General features: G+C 32.2%; 3 protein-coding genes across 4 annotated transcripts; 2 read left to right on the top strand and 1 right to left on the bottom strand.

The window, feature by feature from the left end:
- Positions 1-926: 926 nt before the first annotated feature.
- On the top strand, positions 927-8,608 carry LOC130809355 (alpha/beta hydrolase domain-containing protein VTE7). Of its 2 annotated transcripts, XR_009040799.1 has the most exons (11): positions 927-1,283; positions 4,160-4,257; positions 4,337-4,434; positions 4,518-4,567; positions 4,710-4,805; positions 4,976-5,065; positions 5,175-5,267; positions 5,356-5,451; positions 7,717-7,782; positions 7,879-8,079; positions 8,161-8,608. XR_009040799.1 is itself a non-coding variant. In XM_057675089.1 (10 exons), exons 1-10 carry the CDS (start codon positions 1,098-1,100, stop codon positions 8,023-8,025), a joined length of 1,020 nt encoding a protein of 339 aa, XP_057531072.1. In that variant the 5' UTR covers positions 927-1,097; the 3' UTR covers positions 8,026-8,154. The 2 variants fall into 2 exon arrangements, 1 of the variants encoding a protein (XP_057531072.1); XM_057675089.1 differs by lacking the exon at positions 8,161-8,608 and having other exon boundaries at positions 7,879-8,154.
- A 772-nt stretch (positions 8,609-9,380) lies between these two features.
- Positions 9,381-16,828, top strand: LOC130809354 (alpha/beta hydrolase domain-containing protein VTE7-like). Its single transcript, XM_057675088.1, has 11 exons — positions 9,381-11,887; positions 12,046-12,238; positions 13,559-13,653; positions 13,739-13,836; positions 14,253-14,302; positions 14,389-14,484; positions 14,566-14,655; positions 14,775-14,867; positions 14,957-15,052; positions 15,341-15,406; positions 16,332-16,828. Exons 1-11 carry the CDS (start codon positions 11,763-11,765, stop codon positions 16,458-16,460), a joined length of 1,131 nt encoding a protein of 376 aa, XP_057531071.1. The 5' UTR covers positions 9,381-11,762; the 3' UTR covers positions 16,461-16,828.
- Positions 16,829-18,560: 1,732 nt separating this feature from the next.
- Positions 18,561-22,930, bottom strand: LOC130809353 (PLASMODESMATA CALLOSE-BINDING PROTEIN 1-like). The gene is made up of 4 exons (XM_057675087.1): positions 22,587-22,930; positions 21,672-21,917; positions 21,335-21,371; positions 18,561-19,217 (listed from the first exon to the last, which is right to left on the bottom strand). Exons 1-4 carry the CDS (start codon positions 22,663-22,665, stop codon positions 18,992-18,994), a joined length of 588 nt encoding a protein of 195 aa, XP_057531070.1. The 5' UTR covers positions 22,666-22,930; the 3' UTR covers positions 18,561-18,991.

Genomic DNA, 22,930 nt, shown 5'->3' with positions numbered 1-22,930 from the left:
GTATTTTGTTATTAGCTTACTGTGTACTATTGAACATTGATAATATAAAATCTCAAAATTACACTCACATGTGCGCTAACTTTTAAAAGTATTTACACAATATTTGGATGATAATTTTGGAGAGAAAAAAAAAGGAGGAATTGAAAGGAGAAAGGAAAAGGAAGTGATAGAAATGTAAAAAAAAGTAATTCTAGTTTGTTTAGGTGAAAAGAAAAGAGATATGGAAAAAAAAATGGAGGAATGTAAGGAAATTAATTTCAGTTTGTTTAAGTGAAAAGAAAAGAGAAAAGAAAAGAAAAAAAGTGAAAATCTAAACAGCTCAGGAGACGTACGAAGCATGTACCTTTACAATGCTAAACAAATTTGTGTACCTTTACATGTTAAGAATAATATATCAAGCACTACGTTATAAGTTTAAATGATATAGCTAATATATCAAATAACATTAAAATAATAACCTTAATATTTATTCTTTATGAATTACAACCACCAAAGTATTAATGTCTACATTATTTAGGCCAAATTACAAAATTTCGACCATTTTAGTGTTCGAGATTTTAGGTAAAGCAGTCGGAATTCTATGATTTTGCCTGAACACTGTAGACTTTGATAATTGTAATGTGCAAAAAATAAAATTCAAATTGTAATTCATAAAAGTTCTAAATTTTAAGGCTATTATTCAAAAATTATTTTTAATATAGCCAAATATTTCAGAACAAATTTAATAAATAACTATTCTTGTAAGAGACTATTTCTCAAAGAGACAACCTCAATATAAGAAGTTTACGTTTTTAATTTCTCTTTAAATTTTATTAATTGGTGTATTTAACCTATATATTTAATAGATTTCTCAAAGAAACGGTCTCTCAAAACAATTATAAAAAAAACAGTGGTGAGTGGGTGAGCCGCAAAATGAAACTCGGAATTTTGGAGGTTGAGAAATGAGAACAATTTGATCAACACCAACTGCTCGGCTAACCAACTCATACGGCATATCCAAGCCTCCCATTGCCCATCTCAATTTTCAACCATTTTAGCTTGGAATTACCCACCATTTTCATCCAATCTTTTACTCTCTCGTCTCCGGTGAGCACCCAATGTTTACTCTAACACCTGCCCATTGCTCTCCTTTATCCTTCAAACCTTCAAATTACTCTAAAATTAAGAAACATTTCAAGGTTTACGCAAATGGGTTTCCTCCATTTCTACCCAAAGATGTCGAGAATATCAGCGATTCATTTGCCCGTAAATTAGCTATGAGAATTGAGAGGCTACCCGTCCAGGTTCTTCATTCAATTCCCCTATTCATTTCTATTTTAGGGATAATTTGATTGTTTTTCATTTGAGTTTAATTGATGTTTTTTCCTGTGCAATTCACTTAGTTTGCTGGGTGATATACTGTCTTTTGTATATGTTCGTTGCTTGAAATTTTGACTTTTGTGAGTTTTTATGAATAACTGTGGAGGGGGAGATATGTGTTGAATCTTGAATCAGGTAAGAATGTAACAAGTTCAAGAAAGTTCTGAATATTATAGGTTGAAGGTGTAGTACTATGGGCACGACTAATTTTGCAAGTAATAAGATGAAATTATGCTATATATAAATGGCAAACAATAATAAGAGGTTCACCAATTCGGCTACGTCCACTTCCCCGTCTAATGTTATGTATTTTGTGTTTAGAGGATAATGAAGCTATTAGCTCAAACAATATCATGAAGGTATTACAAACATGGAGATAATGTGAGCTAGGAAGATAAATTGAGGGAGAGAGAATTATAAGACTAATAATGAGCGTGGAAGACTAAAGGGATAACATTATGCCATTTGCTTGGCTTGGCTTAATCACAACTCATACATATGCCAATATATATATATAGATAGATTAAAGCAAAGCAAAGAAGAGCAATGAGTCAATAGTCCAAAGTCCAATTTATCATAATGCTCTAATTGTTCCAAGACAAAGTCAGGCGTCTTTGTTCATCTTCCAAACCTTGTATCAATGAGGAAGGTCTTGGGCAATGCAACCCATGCTTCAAACAACTTCAATTGCTTATCATCAAAATAGCCATGTCCATAAAGTATGTGTCAATGAATTGTTTAAAACAATGGCTTTGACAAAGTCAAACTATTCTCCAAAGGTTTGTCATGGGAACATCCCATGTTCAAAGTTTCAAATTAAAGAGTCTTAACAATGTATGACTTAAATCACATTACAACAGAATTTAAATTTTGATAAGGGTTATGTCGGTTATCTAGTTTTTTTGTGAATGGGTTTGCTATGTTTGATGAAGAACAATGACAAAAAGAAGCACCAAAAACAGAGCACAACAAATAAAGACAACAAAAACAATAATTATGAGGTATCTATGGATACCTCTTCCTCAAACAAAGATTATTTTCATTAATATACTCAACAATACATCAATGACAAGCCTCACAACCTTTGAGAACACGCTCTCAAAGAAAAGACTGAACCTTTAATGTCAATTTCTCACAAACACACTAATATAAAGAAGAAGAACTCTAATAGTTGAAACCCTTGTTGCCTCTCTTGTATTAGCCTCTCAATAACCCTAATGATGCTTTAAGACCCTCTTTTGTAGTCCCACAACATATTAGGAGACCCTAAGACCAAACCCCAAAAGCTCATAAAAAACCCGCAACAAAACAGAAGCTATCGCAGAACTTTGGGCTGAATCTCGCTCAGCTCGCTCGACCTGGTCGAGCGAAGCCATCAAGAGGATTCTAACTATGCTCGAAGACCCGTCTTGGTCGTGCAACATTTCCCTCGAGCCTTGCCTTGATCAAGGCCCCCCTCAACCCCTTTCTTGAGCACTCCATAGCCTTTATCAAAGCACTCTAACTCATCATCGTTGATCACTTTATTAAGTGATCCAAACCTTATTCTCCCATACCCCATGCCACTCACATCTTCACTCTCAAGTGTGCCAGCTAGAGCATGGGCAATGAGATGATCAAACTCATCACCAATGTGATGGGTATTGGCTCTTGCTTCAACAAGTTTTCATGCAAGATTACACCCAGGGGCAGATTTAGGAGTTGAAATATGAAGTTTAGCAAATGAATTATTTATGCATCCAAAGTAACTAATGAATATTAAAAATATTCTTTATAACTTGGTGTTAGAGTACTATAATTCTTTTTTGTTCAATTTTTTCATAATTTTTGTGACTAGAGTAGCTAATGCAATTCCTTGTTTAATGTTGCCTATGGTTATACAACTCAATATACCAGAAAAATGACGGATCTTTGGATCGCAAGTTAGGGAGGACAAGGTTATTATTCTTACAAAAAAATTAGGGGCCAAGATTTGAACTCTTGACCTCTAGTTTAAAATTATAGTCTTAATAAGTCACATTATTTTTAGGTAATAGTTTTACAATAATTTTATTTTGTAAATTGACCTTAAAAATTTAGGAGGGCCAGGTCCCTTTCGGCTTACATGAAGATTCGCCATTGTACCAGAAATAAGGTTCTTTCATCTCTGTAATTTTCTTATTGATCTATTCAGTAGGTCTGCCTTAAATCCCGGAAAAAAAATATTTGTTACAACATTTACATTAAGGTTACAGTTTACACCTATTTATCTACTTTTATAATGGATCAAATTACGGGAAAGAAGTTCAGGCACTCATCCCTTCTTAGCTTAAGCTACTTGGTACCTACCTCTCAGATTATATTGAAGTGCTTAGTCAAAAAACTAGTAAGTTTCCAGGCTTAGCATTGGGTGAGGGTGAAGTGAATGGAAGCTCTCAGATTATACTCTGAAAAGTTTATGTTTCCGAGCTTAGTAGTGGATGAGGGTGAATGAGATCACTGATCCGCCGTATCAAGCTTTAGGAACAATGGCTACTTAACAACTGCTCTTGGACTTGTTCTTAATTTGTTAGTCTCCCTCACTTAATTGGATGACCTCCTTATATTGAAATCAAAAACTATCCTAGGAAATAGGAATAGCAAACTTTGCAACTGTCTTGAGAGTTTTACTGTTCTGTTTTTCAACTGTTGAAATCCTTATTAGAAAAATGTTCTTTGAAATCATCATCGGCTGACAGGTTATCTACTGGTTATAATTTGATTAGCTCAAAAAAACAAATATCTTCAAAACTTAACTGAAGCAGCCGTTATGTTACTCTAGTTGACATCATCCTCGGAGACTTCTATCATGAGTAGTTGCGTACGACCAATGGTGCAAGGGAAGAGTGATCCAATTGTTCTCCTACATGGATTTGATAGGTAAGTCTAATAATCAGAGTGCTTGATTGGAAGCAATTTTTTTATAGTCAATTCTTAGTTCATTGCATTCAGTCTTCAGTTCTTGTTTAGAGTGGAGATACGCTTACCCAATGCTCGAGGAGGCTGGCTTTGAGTGCTGGGCGTTTGACATCCTTGGTTGGGGTTTCTCTGATTTAGGTACGTCAGTTTTTTTATTTGAACTTCTGTAAATTTAATCTTGACATTTTCCTCTTACTCTAGTTTTTTTTATTTGAGATTAGAAAGGCTTCCAGATTGTGATGTAGCATCCAAGCGCAACCATTTGTACCAGGTAATAGGACCTTCCTTATCGTATACTTATGGTTGTCCCGCACAACCTTTGGTGGGAATGTGACTTTTCTTGTATTGGAGGAACTTTCAAACTGCTGATCATGATTCCAAAATGACCTCTTTGTGTCACTTACTGGAGACAGTTCTGGAAATCTTACATAAAAAGGCCAATGATACTTGTTGGACCAAGTCTTGGAGCGGCTGTTGCAATTGACTTTGCAGTTAACCATCCAGAAGCAGTAAGTAATTCTTACCTCCATGGCATGAATCACCATCACAGATATGCACCTCTATAGCTTGGTGGCAATTTGCTTATTCAGCTTACAAATATGTTGCTACAATTGAAATAATACACAGTTGCAATTGGAATAATGATCATGCATTTTAATATTTTCCTGTGGTAAACCAGGTTAGCAAACTGATTCTGATTGATGCAAGTGTATATGCGGAAGGTACGGGTGAAATGGCCAAACTGCCCCGTCTACTTGCTTATGCTGGAGTGAGTACTAGACTGCTTTCGCCGTCTATTTTAGATTAAAGCTTGCACAGTTTCATTGGACTATGAGTATGATTCAAAACTGTTAACATTTCATGTTCTTTTCGCTTAGGTTGCTTTATTGAAAAGTGTTCCGCTACGACTCTATGTGAATCTTATAGCCTTTAACAACGTATCCTTTAGTACCAGCTTAGACTGGATGAAAGTAAGTATCCTCTTGTATTCTTCTCAAAACATTAAGTTGAAGTGATGACCTCGTATTTTAATTTTTTTTCTGTTATGTGGTCTAACAGATTGGTCGTTTGCATTGCCAATTTCCTTGGTGGGAGGATGCTGCTGTTAACTTCATGATAAGCGGAGGTTATAACGTTGTTCCTCTAATAAAACAGGTATGTACTATGTAGAAGATACATGCATATTCTTGTGGTTTTACAAGCTCTCTCATCTATTGAGTCCACTATTAATTGCCTTTTGACAGCTCTTTGTGATGTTTGTGAACCTCTTCTTTAATATATTTTGTTATTTGGTTCAGTAATAGGCTAGATATATAGTTTCAAAGGATTTATACTTATCATCAATGCATCTCTGTCAAGACTGGTCAAACAACTTTTAGGGGGACCATTAGTCTCATGAATTTCTTAGGTGCTCAAGGTTCCGTTCTACACTTGTTTGAGCTGTATCTGAATTCATATATGAACTTGGCCTTTATTACAACTTGTAGTGGTGATTTGACCTTGGGCAACCTTGTTGTGATCAATTTAGCTGGTGTTAATTAATTTGACCTAAACAATTCATATAAAACAGGGTCTAAAAGTGGTGGTATATAGATAGATGAATAAAATTACTTGCAAATTTTCATTGTACAAATATAGGGGTGTTTGGTAAACGTCTTATTTACATTATAAGAGCATCTAGGAGACTATTAGTATGACAATAAATACATTATGCTCTTTTAGGTGTTTAATAAATTGCATATTTGCATAGTATGTTGGAGGGAACAAAAAATACATTTTTCAATATTATGCTGATAAAATGAGCTTATTGGGAATTTAAAGTTGTACAGGCATTTGGGGAATGTTACACTAGATAAATCAATTTATAAGAGCTTTATTTGGATTTTGGTCTGTTATGTTTGAGGGCTAAAACAGATTCAAGCTCTTCGAGTAGTAGGAGCATTGCAGTTGACATTATATGGGTCCTAAGTAAAATGAAAGAAATGGACCTCTCTATAGAAGGTTAATTATGTTCTTTAATGCATGTTTGACAAAATAAATAGAGACGAACCCCTATATATTATAATTATCATTATAAATTTAGACGTGTCATATATACTTCTAAGTTGATAAAAGAACAAACCATAAATTGCAAATAAGTATTGGACCCCATTCTAGCTGTAGGCCCTAGGCAAATGCCTACTTTTCCTAAGGTCATGAACGGCCCTGGGTAGGAGGAGTTTTCAATTTAACTGAAATGACAATTCAAGGTTACAACGTTTTGTATATTTGAGAACTGATATAAGCATAATATTTGAGAAGTTTGAGACAGATAATTATCTGTACATTTCAACTAAGCACAGAAATTTCATTACTTAACAAAGTCTTATAGTGGCTTATTTTTTATACAGATAATTAAGTAAGTTAATTAAATAATTTGTAACTCAAACATAATTTTAAATAATAAACTAGCCTATTTGATGCAAGTACATAAAATGAGTCGATATACGCTAATTTCTACAAACATACTGCTACTGGTCCTATTTGCTGTTCTATCTCTTGTGATAACCTCTCAGAGCATTCCGCTCTAGCTAAGGAAGCTTCTCATTAGTCCTCATCGCAAGTAGGGGTATAAGTGGCTGAGTTGCTGCTAGTTGATTTCTGACTTGGAGTTGTGCTTGCAAACATGCTGACTTGATGCTGGACAGGCCGCTGCTTTGCTGAACACTCATTCCATTGATTTGTTATTATTATCTATGCGCTGGTTAAGTTTAGGACTGACTTTCTAATGCGTTTTTTTGTAGCCAATTGACCTATTCTTAAGCGTAAACCGTTTCTAATCGAGTTATTACCTGAATTGACCCTAAGTTGAACTGAGGTCAGATGCTTCTGCATCTGGAGGGAGACAGTAAGCCACAAACCTGAAAAAGTGTTGCCTTTGTTTTAAAACAACCCATAAAGGGAAGTGTTTTACTTGTTTCAGGAGTATGATTTAACCGAGATCGTCAAATAATAAGAATTATTAGTTATTCGACTAGGATAGATGGCAAAGTCATGATGTTATCGAGTTAACAAGCAAAATCTTTAGCTCCTTGAGGCCTTCCATTGTTTCATATCAATGGTCAATATCTTTGAGGCTTTGACCACCTTCTCTATCTTAATAATTAATATACTTGATTATATCATGTATCATTTAAAATTTGCGGCTCCTTTTTAGTGGTCAAGCATGTTCAGATCCTCTTCATGTCTGAAAGGTTGTACGTTGTAGGCTTGTAGCTATGATTCTAAACTAAATAGAATTTGTATTTCTTTGTTTCATCTAAAAGGTGTTAGCTTTTCTTATTGCACGTAGTGACCTAATTCTATCGAAAAGTATGAAGTTTTCCAAATTAATAAGGATAACTTTTTACGGGAATTGTTTTCAACATTCGTCTTTGACAGGTAAAACAGCGGACGCTCATAATTTGGGGAGAGGATGACCAGATCATCAGCTACAAACTGGCGTTGGTGAGCCCGACTTGAATTTTTCTATCACTTAGTCACACTATAGTGGCAACAACTCAACAAATAACTAACGATTATCGATGTGAATGAACTTTGCAGAGATTGCACGGAGAGCTGCAAGACGCAATTGTGCGACAAATACCAGACTGTGGCCATATCCCTCACGTCGAAAAACCCAGTTCAGTTGCAGACCTGATAATTAAATTTTCCCAACTGAAGTGTGGTACTGAATTGTTCAGGGTTTGATTAATAATGTGGGGATGGCCTTAAGGTGGTCCTAAGAAGCTTTAACTCACATTCGTAAGTCCCTTACCTCTGTCTATTTTGGGGGCTCTTCTGACTTCTCTTAGAAATATACAAAATTTGTGGCTTGCCTTACAGATTCATATAAGGATTGCTTAGAACACAACGGTTTTGTGATTGATGGTGCGCATGTTGGTGGTCCGTGGTGATGTAAGTACAAAGCTTTGATGGAGTCTGTTCATTTACATGTATAATGTATTTGTCTTGTACAGCTCATTCATTATAAATCATACTCCTTTTTAACTGCTAGTATTTTGGGGTTTTACATCTCCCCTTCTCCCTTTTAAGGTGCAACCTTTTAGTGTTCAATTTATGAAGAGGCCCAATTAAATTAATTATTATTATTATAAGGCAAAATGTTAAAAAACTACCTAGTATATACTCCATTTTGCAAAAAACTACCTTAAATAAAATTTTTTGCAAAAAACTACCTTATATAATACAATTGTTTGCAAAACACTACCTTATAACGGATTGTGGCCTTTGACCGCTATCTTTAACCGTTGACCCGCATGTGAGACGCACGTGATGCATTACTGTATTATTATTATTATTATTATTATTATTATTATTATTATTATTATTATTATTATTATTATTATTATTATTATTATTATTATTATTATTATTATTAATTTTTTTAAAAAAATAAAAATAATGATAATAATAAAAATTTAAAATAAAATAAAAATAAAAACAAAAGTAAAATAATAATAATAATAATAATAATAATAAAATAAATAAAATAAAAATTTTAAAAGAAATTTAAAATAAAATTAATTTTTATTTTTTTACTTTTGTTTTTATTTTTATTTTATTTAAAATTTTTATTATTATTATTTTTTTTATTTTTAAAAAAATTTAAAATAATAATAATAATAATAATAATAATAATAATAATAAATAAAAATAAAAATAATAAATAAAAAAATATAAAAAAAATTATTTTTTTAAAATTTTTTTATTTTTATATTTATTATTATTTTTTTTTTATTTTTACTTTTCTTTATATTTTTATTTATTTTAAATTTTTATTATTATTTTTTTTTTATTTTTTAAAAAAATAATAATAATAATAATATTAATAATAATAATAATAATAATAATAATAATAATAAAATAATAATAATAAATATAAAATATAAAAAAATAATTTTATTTTAAATTTTTTTTAAAATTTTTATTTTATTTATTTTATTATTATTATTTTTTTTCTTTTGTTTTTATTTTTATTTTTTTTAAATTTTTATTATTATTATTTTTTGTATTTAAAAATAATAATAATAATAATAATAATAATAATGATAATAATAATAATAAAAATAAAAATAAAAACAAAAATTAAAAAAAATAAAAATAAAAATTAAATACAGTAATGCATCACGTGCGTCTCACATGCGGGTCAACGGTTAAAGATAGCGGTCAAAGGCCACAATCCGTTATAAGGTAGTGTTTTGCAAACAATTGTATTATATAAGGTAGTTTTTTGCAAAAATTTTTATTTAAGGTAGTTTTTTGCAAAATGGGGTATATACTAGGTAGTTTTTTAACATTTTGCCTTATTATAAATCAGTTTTATAATTATGTTTTTGTACCTTATTATATATGATTTTAAATTATATTTATTTGACTTTGCTATGATGGAAAAAAAATATATGATGTATAGTTGGAGGAAAGAAAACATAAATTTTTCGTCTAGAGTTCAAAAATTATCATAAACAACACTACTCCTTCGTCTCCGAGTTTCTCTCATTTGACATTCACATAAATGGTCGAAGAGGATAAACGCAAAGGAATAAAATAGTTATGGACTTTATCGATATTGAAAACAAAGGAAGAAATAATTAATAAGGACGTATTTATAATTTATTTTTATATACTTCTATTTCAATCTATTTTTATAATACTTTATAAGGGTAATAGACTACTATCCATGTAAATAATAAGGTGGTTGAGCTGGGGACAGTCGGAGGACGTCTAGTGGGGGAATTGCGAGGTTTTTTTTTTAAAAAAACTACTTCCTCTCTTGGACCACAAAATTTTGTCTATACACAGATTAACCGTGAGATATGTCTTATACTTAGGTTAAATAGTTTAATAATTGAAACTTTTTGCTTATGGATTTCTTGTTTTGATTTTTTATTTTACCGTGAGACGGTCTTATACAAGGCAAACTACATTCTTTTTAGTTTGTAATATTGAATTTACTTTATTTTTATTTTTGTTATGACCCAACTCATAGTTTTATAATTCTTATCTACATATTTAACTTCAGATACTCTCCTGTTAGACGGTCTAAGTCGTGCAACTAACCCAGATCGAATAATTTTTGATAATATATTAACATTTTCAAGACTACAATTTCAAAACTTAAAATGAGAATTTTAAAACTCAAAAGATTAATTTTAAAGTTTTTAATATCAAATTCAATGTTTGAGTCATTCTACTCCCTCCAATTCAATTTAATTGTTCCATTCAGTTTGGGCACAAATATTAAGAAAATGAGAGGACCACCTAAAATAATAGGCTCATGTGCAATGTTGAGTATTTGTAATATTTAGAATTGAGGGGGACCACCTAAAATAGTAGGCCCATATGCAATATTATATACTTTTAATATTAAAAAAATAAGGAGACAATTATAAATGTATGTCTTAAAATGGAAATGGGACTATTGAGGTGAACAACCCAAATAAGGAAATGTGACAACTAAAAAGAATTAGAGGGAGTATAAAATAAGCATTAATGATAAATAGTGTCTATAGCTATAATGTAGCAAATATTTCAAAATGGAGGAAGTATTATTATTAATATCAGTTTATAACTATCATCAGTAGCAATTATAATAGACTATTTAGGGTGTTTGGATGTTGGCTTTTACATTAGGGATGCTCGGTTCATGGCTTTTGACTTAGCTTTTTGGTTGACTTTTGGCTTTTAGCTTGTTGGTTGGTCAAACAGCCAAAAAAAGTGTTTGGTACGTGGCTTTTAAAGCAGCTGAAAAGCTGGCTTTTAAGCCGAAATGAAAAAGTTGCTTCAACTAGCTTTTTTGTTAGCTTTTGGCTTGTTGGCCCACTTTTTCTCTAATTAACATCTAACAGCCAATACTCAAATTTACCAAACATCTCTACAAACAACTGAGTTTTTCAGCTAGCTTAAAAGATAACAAAAATAACCAACATTTTCAGCTGGTCAAACAAGCCAATTAAAAAAGTCAACTGCTAATAACCAACAGTCAATTGCCAAACACCCCCATTAATTTTTTATTAGCTTATGACTTTTAGCTTTTGACTTGTTGGTTATTCAAAAATCCAAAAAGTGTTTGGGAAAAAGCTTTTAAATCGGCTGAAAAGTGGACTTTTAAGCTAAATAAAACATTACTACATTTATCCTTTTTTGTTGGCTTTTTGCTTATTGACTAACTTTTTTTCTTAATAAACAATTAATAATTAATACTTAAATTTATCAAATATTACATAAACAATTAAAATTTTCAGCTAGCTTAAAAGTCAATATTTTCAACTCTTGAAACAAGTCAATTAAAAAAGACAACAACTAAAAATCAATTGGAAAAAATTGCCATTATTCGTAAAACAAGAAAATCAAAGGACAAAAGCGAAGAGCCCAAGAGGTAAAAGCAATACTCCTACTTAGGGGAAACATGTCTCAAAAGCTGAGTTATGCTGTTACACTTGTACAAGAAGGATGCGTGTAAGCTTATGGGCTATTCACCGTTCAGTACAGACTCATTAGTTTATACTCTAATTCCATTCCAGTACTACTACTCATTTACTGAACTCGAGACGTACTGCTTTACCCTACAACTTTTTTTTTTTTTTTTTTTTTTTTTTTTTTTTACTTTTGTTCAGTGTTTCACCCTTCTCACATGCCAGGAGTTCCCAACAGATTTCTGCATTACATTTAACTACTGATATTAGCTAAAATTAATTTATTGTTTTAAAGGAAAAAAAATAAAATGGTGACTGCAAACAGCTATTCAACAATGCATTACTTGAAGGTGTTCAACAATTCCAGAAAAGGGTTTAGAGTAAGAGCCGATAATGAATTTCCCCCTTTTCTTCCTAAAGAAATCCATCAAATCAAAGACCCTTTGGCTAGAAACTTGGCTATGAGAATTCAACGTTTACCTGTACAGGTAATTTTTTTTCCTTTATTATTTCTTTTGGGTTTTTAATTTTATGGCTTTTCCTTTTTTTTTATTTTTATTTAATTTGGATGGTAGATTAGAGGATCCTGGGAAGAGGGAACTGTTACAATATTTTTCTTCTGTCATGGATCTTATTTTCAGCCTTTCTTTTTTGAAATTTCTGCTGTAATTCCGAGATGGTTTGAAGTTTTACTCTATCTTATGGATTTTTAAAAAACATAGTACATTTGGTTAGCGTACATTTGGTTAGCGGAATTAAATAATGTTAATGGAAATGATTTACCAGTGTAAAATTTCATTAAAGTTTATTATCATTACATGGTAATAAACTTTCATAACAATTCTTTTTAACTCTCGTTACCGGCTAATACCACCTCCCTCTCAAAATTGTAATGTATTAGTATTATTTTTATAAAGAAAATAAAATGATTGGAGTTGGATGAGTATGGACATCAAGCTAGTCAAGAAATTTATCAACCAAAATTATATTTTATTTTTATTGCCACCGTTTATAACCATCTGCCAAACGGACTGTTTCTATTTATAATTGTAGGATTGTTAACAATTTTGCATTTTCGTTAATATTTGGTCCTGAAAGATTTGTTGGATGAAGTTGTTGCCTAGTTTAATTTGACTTGGTGGAAGTGTTCGACTAATTAGCGTACTCATAAAGTCATAAGGCAACTATTAAAGCTTACTATTATGTAGGTGTTTATTAAAAATTAACTGTTAACTGGTTGTCATACTAGAATTTGTGATTTAATTGGTTGTTGTGCAGATATTTAGTAAAAAATAATTGTTAGTTGTGGAGATGTTCGGTAAAAATTAATTCTTAGTTGTGGAGATGTTTGGGAAAATTTTAATGTTAACTGGTTGTGTTGTGAAGGTGTTTGTTAAAAGTTAAGTGTTACTTGTTGGCATTTTATATTAGGTAAAAACTAAAAACCTCTTAAAAAAACTACTACTTTTGGTTATTTGATTATTTCAATGCCAACTGTTTTCTAACTTGAAAACTATATAACTAAAAAGTCAAATGATAGTACAAAGGTTATTTGCTAAACACCCCTCTATTGTTTTTTGGAGTTTTTTATTTAACACTTATTTTAGTTATTTGCTCGGTCCACAAGCCAAAAATTAATCAAAAAGTCCATGAAAAAATCATGTACCAAACACACTTGACTTAATGGAAAAGAATTGTCCTCTTTGATAAGTTTGATGATTTGGGCATTTGGTGTTTGAACTCTTGTCAACTTCAGTACCCAAGTGACATTCAAGTCTAAACAAATTTTGTCTTTGATGTTAATTAAGGTCTCTTGCTTGGACTCCTGTGTCATGAGTAGCTGCATTCGACCGTCTGTACACCGAAAGACTAACCCAATTGTTCTTCTACATGGGTTTGATAGGTGAGAATTTTTCATTTCATGAAGAACATTTGTTATGTACAATGTACATGATGAAATTCGTTGCTAATCTCTTGCTGGTTGGTAGTTCTTGTTTAGAATGGAGAGCGGTGTATCCATTGCTCGAAGAAGCTGGCGCTGAGAGTTGGGCCATTGACATTCTCGGTTGGGGATTTTCCAATTTAGGTAAACCGCCTCAATGTAGGCTTGATTCGAGTTTTCATCATCATGTATCAGTTGTTAATTGTAATTCGTAAATAATATTGAGTTCTGTTGGAAATACTTCACATGTGAGATAAGATTCCACATCGATAAAATAGTGGGTACTTGACTTACATATATATTGGGTGAGCTAATCCTCCAACTACCATATGTTTTTGGAAAACAATGAACCTCATCTAGTGTATGCGCAAGTCAACGCTCTTGACCCGTGGTATGTGGGCCCGAGCCCACGGGTGTCCCGTGTCCACTCGAGTGGGCCATGGTGAGATTACGTGACAAATTGTCACGGCCTAATAAGTTCTCCAAAAACATCGGGGTAACAAATACACATTCGTTTTCTTATCTAACGTGCACATTTTGACCTCGATACTGTCTACCAGAGAGACTTCCCTCTTGTGATGTGGTATCAAAGCGAGATCATCTCTATCAGGTAGCTAAACCCGCTAAAATACATGATATAATTTGGCTTTAATTTTAACTTTATGTTAAATATTGTGTCTTATCTTCATATTATAGTTCTGGAAATTATACATCGAAAGGCCGATGGTACTTGTGGGACCGAGTCTAGGGGCTGCTATTGCAATCGACTTTGCAGTGAACCATCCCGAGTCTGTGAGTTATCCCTATGACATCTTTGAAACAATTTGAGAAGTCGAGTCCTACGATTCTGAACTTGTTGGTTCGTGTTCACAGGTCAGTAAGCTGGTTCTGATCGATGCGAGTGTATATGCGGAAGGTATAGGTAGCATGGCGCAAATGCCCGTTTCAGTTACAAATGCTGGTGTGAGTAACACACTGCCACTTCTTTTTATGCTGATTCGTTCTCGTTAGCGAACATATGTTTGATTCATTAGTATCTAAAATCTCAAATATTTTGCAAATGACTTTGTTTCTTGGTGTAGCTTGAGCTGCTGAAAAGCATACCATTACGACTTTACGTGAATAGACTCGTTTTCAAGAATATACCGTTGAGCACCAGCGTTGATTTTACGAGAGTAAGATTATTTTTACTTGTTTAACGCTTGTGAAATTTCTGGGTGACCTTTTATTTTGAGATTTGATCGGGTCTACTATGTACTTACAGATTGGCCGATTACATTGCCTTTTTCCGTGGTGGAGAGATGCAACGCTTAGTTTCATGGCTAGCGGAGGTTATAATGTTACTCATTTGATAAAACAGGTTTGTTACAAAGGTCGTCTTTTAATGCATTTCAAGTAGATGAACTTATCGAATACTATGTTGTTATGGAGCCCATCAAACGAAAAGCATGCCGAAAGTACCACCTTCTACAGAGTCCAAAGTAAAACTAAATAATCAAGTAGCCAAAAGTTTAAGTTGATGGTATTTATCTTCTGAAAGTGATTATTATTTGCAATTTTGCATGTATAGTCCCTTACAAATAGTTCATGTGATACTTCGAATGAATATACATACGTAAATCATGTTACTCATAGTCAAGCTTACCAGGTGAAGCAGCGAGCACTTGTCATATGGGGCGAGGATGACCAAATCATTCGCTTCAAGCTTGCTCATGTAAGTACATAATATCGATATTACATACCTTTGTTCTTTTAATTTGTGATCCCGTTAAATGCCCGCCCAATCACGTAGAATGGTACTCCTAGAGCAAAAATTTAATATGGGGATTGAAGAACAACAAGAAGGTAATTCAAAATGCAAGAGCAAAGAGAAAAAAACACAAGTTGTGAGGTGGGAAAATATCAAATTAATCTTGAACTATAAAATCCAACTAAACGACTAGAAGACGATCTTATTCCAGCCTAATCCAACTCTAACAAATAGTACTCACAAATAGATTTCTAAGAGAAATTTGAAAAACTTCCAAATTTTCTCTCACTAAATCCTAATTTTGTAGCTTTTTCTCACTAGATTAATCTTCCTTTATGAGTAATTACAAGGATCTCATTCACTTAATGAATGAACATATTTATAGTAAGGAAGAGAAAAGGAAATGATTCCTGTAAAACACAATGATAACACATAGCTTGATGAAATCAGTCGAATCTGGAGCAAGTTTAGAAATGAAGAGCGATTTCTAGACCTCCTCTACAAATGGACTATAGTAAGTCTTCCACACAAACATGCTTTCCTTTCTTCTTCTTAATAGAGATTATGAGCCAACACGTACTATGTACATGGCTCATTTTCAAGATTTCAGTTATCCGCATGAAGATGGAGTGTTGGGGACTTGGGACGTTTAAACCGAGAGAAAATATGTCGATCTGACGAAAAGAAAGTTATGAGAACATTTATGTAAAATAAAATGTTGCAAAGTTATAAGAATAGATGAAAATCGAAAGTGTTGCTAATAAAAAGGGACCGAGGCATTATGCGAACATCATTTTGACCAAAACATCCTGGCTTGTGATCAAGTTTATTATAAGTTTTTAGCAACCCGAGCATTTATTGATTTGTTTTCCTTGTGCCGGAAACCCAGAGGCTGTGTAGCGAGCTGCAAGATGCATTTGTACGCTCTATACCAGATTGCGGTCACCTTCCTCATGTAGAAAATCCAACCGCCGTTGCAAACTTGATCCTCAAATTTGTCGAAGACGATTATTGCTAGAACTTGATGGCGTTTTAGTACGTACAATGGTAGTAGTTAACAGTTTTATGAAATTATAGACAAATCATGTATATTAAGGGATATAAATCAAGACTTACAACAAATTTATTTCAGTTGAAATGTGTTAAGACATTTTAACATAGTAGCATATTATTGGCGTATGGTTTCAGTTTCAGATTTATCTCCTTGGAGTAATGGGGTCGCTCATCTCAAATGAACACCTTGGTAAAACGCTAAACTTTACATTTTGGATGTTCTTATTTATTTTGCTACATTTGATAATTAGGTTATGAGATGACATTTTGTATTTTATAAAATTTATTTTTGAGAATTTGTGATGTGTAATCTAATTTTTATCGTTTGGGTATTTTGGGCCAAACCAAATTTATTTTAAAAATCTATTTCAAATGTTCTGTATGAGATTGTTTTATGGTGAAATGATTAAAGTGTCTTTTAAACAACTAAAGTGGATGATACAAAGTGTTAATTTTTGCATTTAAAATGACACGTTAATTATTAAACAATGAAAAGCGAGTATATTAATTATGAAAATTGATGTTTTAATTAATTTACAATTAAATCAACATTATTAACTATGATCATCCAAATATCCAAATTGAAACTGGGTTTGTCTTATTTAGAGCATGTATTATTTTTCTCAGGTAAAATTTTATGTTTGATTTTTGTTATTCTATTTAACTTGTTAATATAAAAATAATTGGAAAATGCAAAATTTTGGACCAAAGCCAAAATATTTTAGATCTTCTACCCTCTGAGCTCTGACCGACTAAACCCTAGCCTCTCACTCTCGGCTCTCACTACCTCAGTCCCCCACTCCCAATTCTCTAAGCACACTATTCTTTTGAAAAAATTGTAAATTATTAAAAAGAACACAAAATAAAAAGTTTATATTTTTAGAATGTGTATTAATTAAGCAGACGCTTTTTATAGTGAAAATGTTTCATACAAGAATTTGTAAAATTATATGACAATAAAAAGAAGGGCTCGACTGATGTATAAAATGCGTCCACTAACTTTAATTATATTTAAAGTGAATATCTTAAATAATTTAGTATAGTGTTTAGGAACAAGTATTTCATTTTAAATTATGGATTTCAATTATGAAATCATAAATGAAGAATTTGAGAATGACAAGATTTGGATAGTTATTCTCAAATTCTCAACTTTAACTACTTTAAAAATAATGGTGGAATTTTATCCAAATTCAAATTTAAAATTTTTTTATTTGTCAAACAATAAATTTGAGCTAATTTCAAATTTCCAAATGAAATTATGATTCCTAGATATTTCATAATTGGATTACTTAATCAATTATTGGAGGGTTTATATGGTCATATGGAAGGAGATAAGCTAGATCATTAAAATGAATGTAATCGTGAAAACCACCAAGATTAGACAAAATAATTTTTATTAAAATCATAGATTCTACTTTGAATTGAAAAGTGCAATAAGCAGCCACATGAAGGCCCAGCCCCCCACAACTTACTAATTCTATTTTCACATTCTACTTTTTTAATTCAGCCCTTGTAAATTCTTGGAATATATAGTGCTAGTTTGCTTTATAATTTATCAATCCCCTAATTATAAGAATTAACAAATATATACTCTATATCTATCTATTAAGCGCTTGTGACTCAATAGATAAAGCATCTGCATGTGGAGCAGAAGGTTTAGAGTTCGACTCCTACTAGGCGCAGGTATCAATTGGGGGTTTCTTGACTGCGCGTATCTCTCTTTATTCCCTCCTTGGAGAAACGGGTATAATTTGTCCTCATATTTCAGGAAAAAGAAAACCCCCCACCTCGACCCTGCCTTGTGCGGGATAGTGAGAGTATCCTTTACCTTTACCTTTATACTCTATATCTATCAAATTGAATGTGCATATAAAACAGACTTGATAACTCGATATTTACCCGTCCTTGTAATAAGCCAAGATTAACACGATATTAGATTTTAAACCAACTCGAAATAAACCAATTATGTAAAATCCAACCTTATGAGAATACCAGATTTTAAACAAACCCAAAATCGACCCAATAATCCGAATGTTACGCAAAAAGAAAATTAAACAAAATAAGATAGTAGGTAAATGGGATATGCTTTAGTGATTAGATTAAAATATTAAACAAATAATAGTACTAAATCTACTAATTTCTAAGGCTAGCTAAGCAAAAGATGTACATTTGAAAAAAACAAGGCATCTAGGAATATGAGATGAGAGGATGAAATATTGGTCCATCCTTCCCACCCTTACAAAACACCGCTCATTATGGAATCAATATCTCCACATATTCCCAACTTTTCAAACCACAAAGAAGCCAACTTGTTATATCCCAAATTTTTAAACAAAGCAATTTGTTTTTTTTTTGCAAAAACACCCTAGTGGGATTAGGGATTGTCCCTTATGAATGATTTCCTACTTAATAATAACAATTACCATCACAACAAAATCTCATTCATTGATCTAAAGACATCCCACCCACCCACCCGAATACCCAAGTCGTAACCGTCTAGGCCCGCAAGGCTAATAAACCTGAAAAGAGAGCCAGTGTGATCAAGAAGGTGTTCTTAAAGTGTAATGTAGATGGACTATTATTTGGGTTCAAGCCAAAGTCTCCGCTAGGAGCCAATCCGGTTGGGCTGAATATGCCTGTCGTTGATCCGGGAGTACCGGTGATGCCACCTGGTGTTGAGGATGGGATGCCGGTACCTGTACCTGTACCGGGGGTTACTGGGCTGCAAATGAAACATCATAATACAAATGTAGGTTAAAAATGCAAGATGTAACCAAGACTTAGAACTAGTTCAACATTACTACATGACCCCAAAGGCATTAGAGTGGGTCCCACCTTGGCAGAGTTTTTAGGAATCAAAAAAATGCAATTTAACGTCGTTAGTGATGACTAGGAGACTGTTTCCGATTCAAACATGAGGGAAACACTATATGCAATGTAACGTATATACAAAGTGCAAAGTTCACTCAATCAAATTTAAGGAATACTCTAGAATCGTACTTCAATCACATCCCTACTAAGTCATATTACCTTCGTTCTGAAATACTTACAATTGAATGTAACATGTTGTAAATGTAACATGTTGTGAAGTTGCAAGTATAGATGGAACAGAGGAAGTATATCGCAACCAACTCTTGATTATAGGGTAAACAATTAACCCAACCTACTAGTACCAAATAAACTCACCCACCTCACATTTTTTCAAAGTAATAATCAAGAAAATACATCTATTGTCAGAACCCATAAATACTCTTACCAAATGTATGTTACTTTTGGTAGCATAAATTGATGAAGTGTACAAAAATGGCAAAGCTTAATACAGAGGACTGAACACACATGACACCAAAAAGATAAAAATAAAGGAAAGAAAAAGGACAAGGAGTGCTGAACAAACACTCACCAAGCTAGTTGTGTAGTCAATTATCATGGTATACAAGAAAAGCACAAGAACAATAATACATCAGCATCATGACAGCTCAAAAGTATCTTAATATCAAAATCAATTAATTGTATTTTTTGTATAAATGGTGGCTTATTAAGGATTATGGAGGTGGATCTACTATTTTTATTTCTTATTCCCTTCGTCCATGTGAATTTACAATCATAACTTCTTAAATGAGACAGTCTCATGGTAAGATCATTTTTATTGGGCTGATTCATGTATATTTAGTGTGTTAAAGTGATAACTCATAATTTTTAAGTAATTAATTAGAAAAATGAGCTAATTATACGAGCTCGTCTCATGTGTCTCATACAAGACGAGCTAATTTACAATATCATTATTATGACACAAATGTTATATGAGAATGGGGACATTAAAATTGTGTTGATATTAGAATATTGAGAAAATATTGAGTGAAAATTAAAGAAAATGGTAGCTATTTACATAAAAAATGTTCAAAAAGTTCATGAAAATAGGGACATTAAATTTGCGCAAATAATATTAAAATATAGAGAAAACATTGAGTGATAATTAAAGAAAATGGTTGCAACATCTACATAAAAGAAACCGTTCTGACGAAAATAAAAAGTGTTGCAAATTCACAAGTTAATTAACATGTACAATGGTATGAAGTACTCTACTTGTAAAATGTATTATAATAAACAAGATCAAATCTATTGTTCATAATAATTTTTTTATATTTTGAGAAGCATCATTGATCATAGAAAGCAACTTCTAAAGAATAATCACCTACTCAGTGGGCCTCTTATTTTGTAATGTTGTTTGGTGTTATATCAAGAGTTAAGTTTTTCTTTTTCTCAAGAATAACCTAAGTTGAAAAGTTTGATTTTACAATAGACTTTCATAGAAGTACAAATTAAGGTGCTGCTGAGTGGAAAATCTTAGGTGGAATCACAGTAAGGTCTTGGCAATTAGTTGTTTGCTTTTTTTAGTTAGCTTATTCGACCAACTAAAAATATTAGCTAGAACCTAATTGGAATCACAGTAAGATTTTTAAGATTTTTTGGTAAATTTAGGTATTGACTTTTGTTTCAAAAGCCAATCATAAACTAATTGGAGTAGTATTTTAATTTTGGCTTAGAACCTAGCTTTTTAGCGGGTTTAAAAGCCATTTATCAACATTTTTATAAGCTATTTGACCAAATAACAAGCCGAAAATTAAAAGTCAACCAAAAAGATAGCTATAAACAAAACACCCCCATTTTCTCTTGTTAGAGGGTTGAAAAACACACACAGAACTTCACATGTTCATGATCAAACACATTCAGAAAACAAAAATAACATTCAGGACAGCTACGAAGATTTCCCATCTGAGACAAATCTCCACAATTTGAACATCCACATAATGATATGATCTAAAGAGGAAGAGATTTTACCTTCCACTAGTAGGAAAGGTGCATCCAGTAGGCACAGCTGAAATCAAAATATAGCAAAAATCAGTAACTAAACAAGATTTCATACTCATTCTTTGATAATCAAATATAACTCGGGTGTATCCAACCCATAAACAACTATGATCATGGTATAGACAGAGAAGAAAGGCGGCAACTAATACAGAGTCTCTTGAATCGAGAAAGATGGTCGGGTAGTCAAACAATCTAATTAACATCGACAACCACATTTTTCAAAATCAACTGCTAGCTACCAACTATTAGCCGTTTACAAAACAACTCATTGTTAATACATGAGTGAAATGAAAAAAGAGTGACATACTAGTAGGGGGCTGATCAGAAGTCATAGCAGCGCCAGAAAAAACACAAGAACCAGTAACTTGACCCTTGTTCTGGAAATAGCTATTTACAGCGTAATCACAAATAGCTTTGGGATTATTGGCTACATAACAAGGACCATTAGTCTGGATTGCTCTGCAATCTGCTCCTGCTCCGCATGCATAATCTATTACCCTTTGATATGCTGTTGGATCTTGAGCTCCACCCTTACACAAGCAGTATGTTGCACCTATAAACATATCAAATTATTCTCATTTTTAATAACCTTTGAGAAAAACAATAACAAATTAATTACCCTAATGAATTCTTGGTCTCATTTTGGCAAAATTGTAATAAAAATCATATCTTTTTTGTGTTCAAATAAAAAAACTCAAGCCCAATATATAACTTTTGGTCCTCTTTTGATGAGAAATTGAATAAAAATCAAATCTTTATAGTGATTAAAGAACACCCATGAACTAAAAATTAATTTACCCAATAAAATTCTTGGTCTCTTTTTTGCAAAAATGTTATAAAAATCAAATCTTTGTAGTGTTCAAATAACATAAACTCAAGCCCAATATATTTTTTGTCCTGATTTGATGAAAAATTGAATAAAAATCAAATCTTTATAGATTAAAGATCACCCATAAGCTAAAAATTAGTTCACCCAATAAAATTCTTGGTCATTTTTTCGCAAAATTGTAATAAAAATTAAATCTTTAAGGTCTTTAGATAAATAAATGAAAAAAAAAAAACTCAAGCCCAATATATTTTTTGTCCTGTTTTGCTGAAAAATTGAATAAAAATCAAATCTTTATAGTGATCAAAGTACACCCATGAGCTTTAAATTGAATATAATGATAAAAATACATGGAAAAAGAAGATTAAAAAAAAAGAAAGAGTAAAAAGGGCTTACTTGAATAGCTAGTGAAGCTTAAAAAAAGAGCTAAGAACAATAAAAGAGCCATGATTGGAGATGAAAGATATGAGCTCATGCTAATAAAAAAGGGTCTAATCTTTTGAAGAGTGATTAATGGAATGAAAGTGAAAGAAAGAGAAAGAAGAACAGTGAGTGGTGGTGGGACTAGGGAGAAGAAGAAGAGAAGAAGAACCAAGAGATATGAAAGGAGTGTAAAATTTGTCTATAGGCTTTGCTATTTGTGCTGTTTTGGCCCTTTTTATACTCCTTTTTGGCTTTTGTCAGTCCAAACAGGATGGCTGTTCTTCTCTTCAAAGTTAAATATCAGTTACATGTTTTTG

The sequence above is a fragment of the Amaranthus tricolor genome, chromosome 3 (assembly GCF_026212465.1).
Source record: "Amaranthus tricolor cultivar Red isolate AtriRed21 chromosome 3, ASM2621246v1, whole genome shotgun sequence".
NCBI lineage: Eukaryota > Viridiplantae > Streptophyta > Magnoliopsida > Caryophyllales > Amaranthaceae > Amaranthus > Amaranthus tricolor.
The sequence above is the reverse complement of the archived record's forward strand: the minus strand, read 5'-3'. Positions and strand labels throughout refer to the sequence as shown.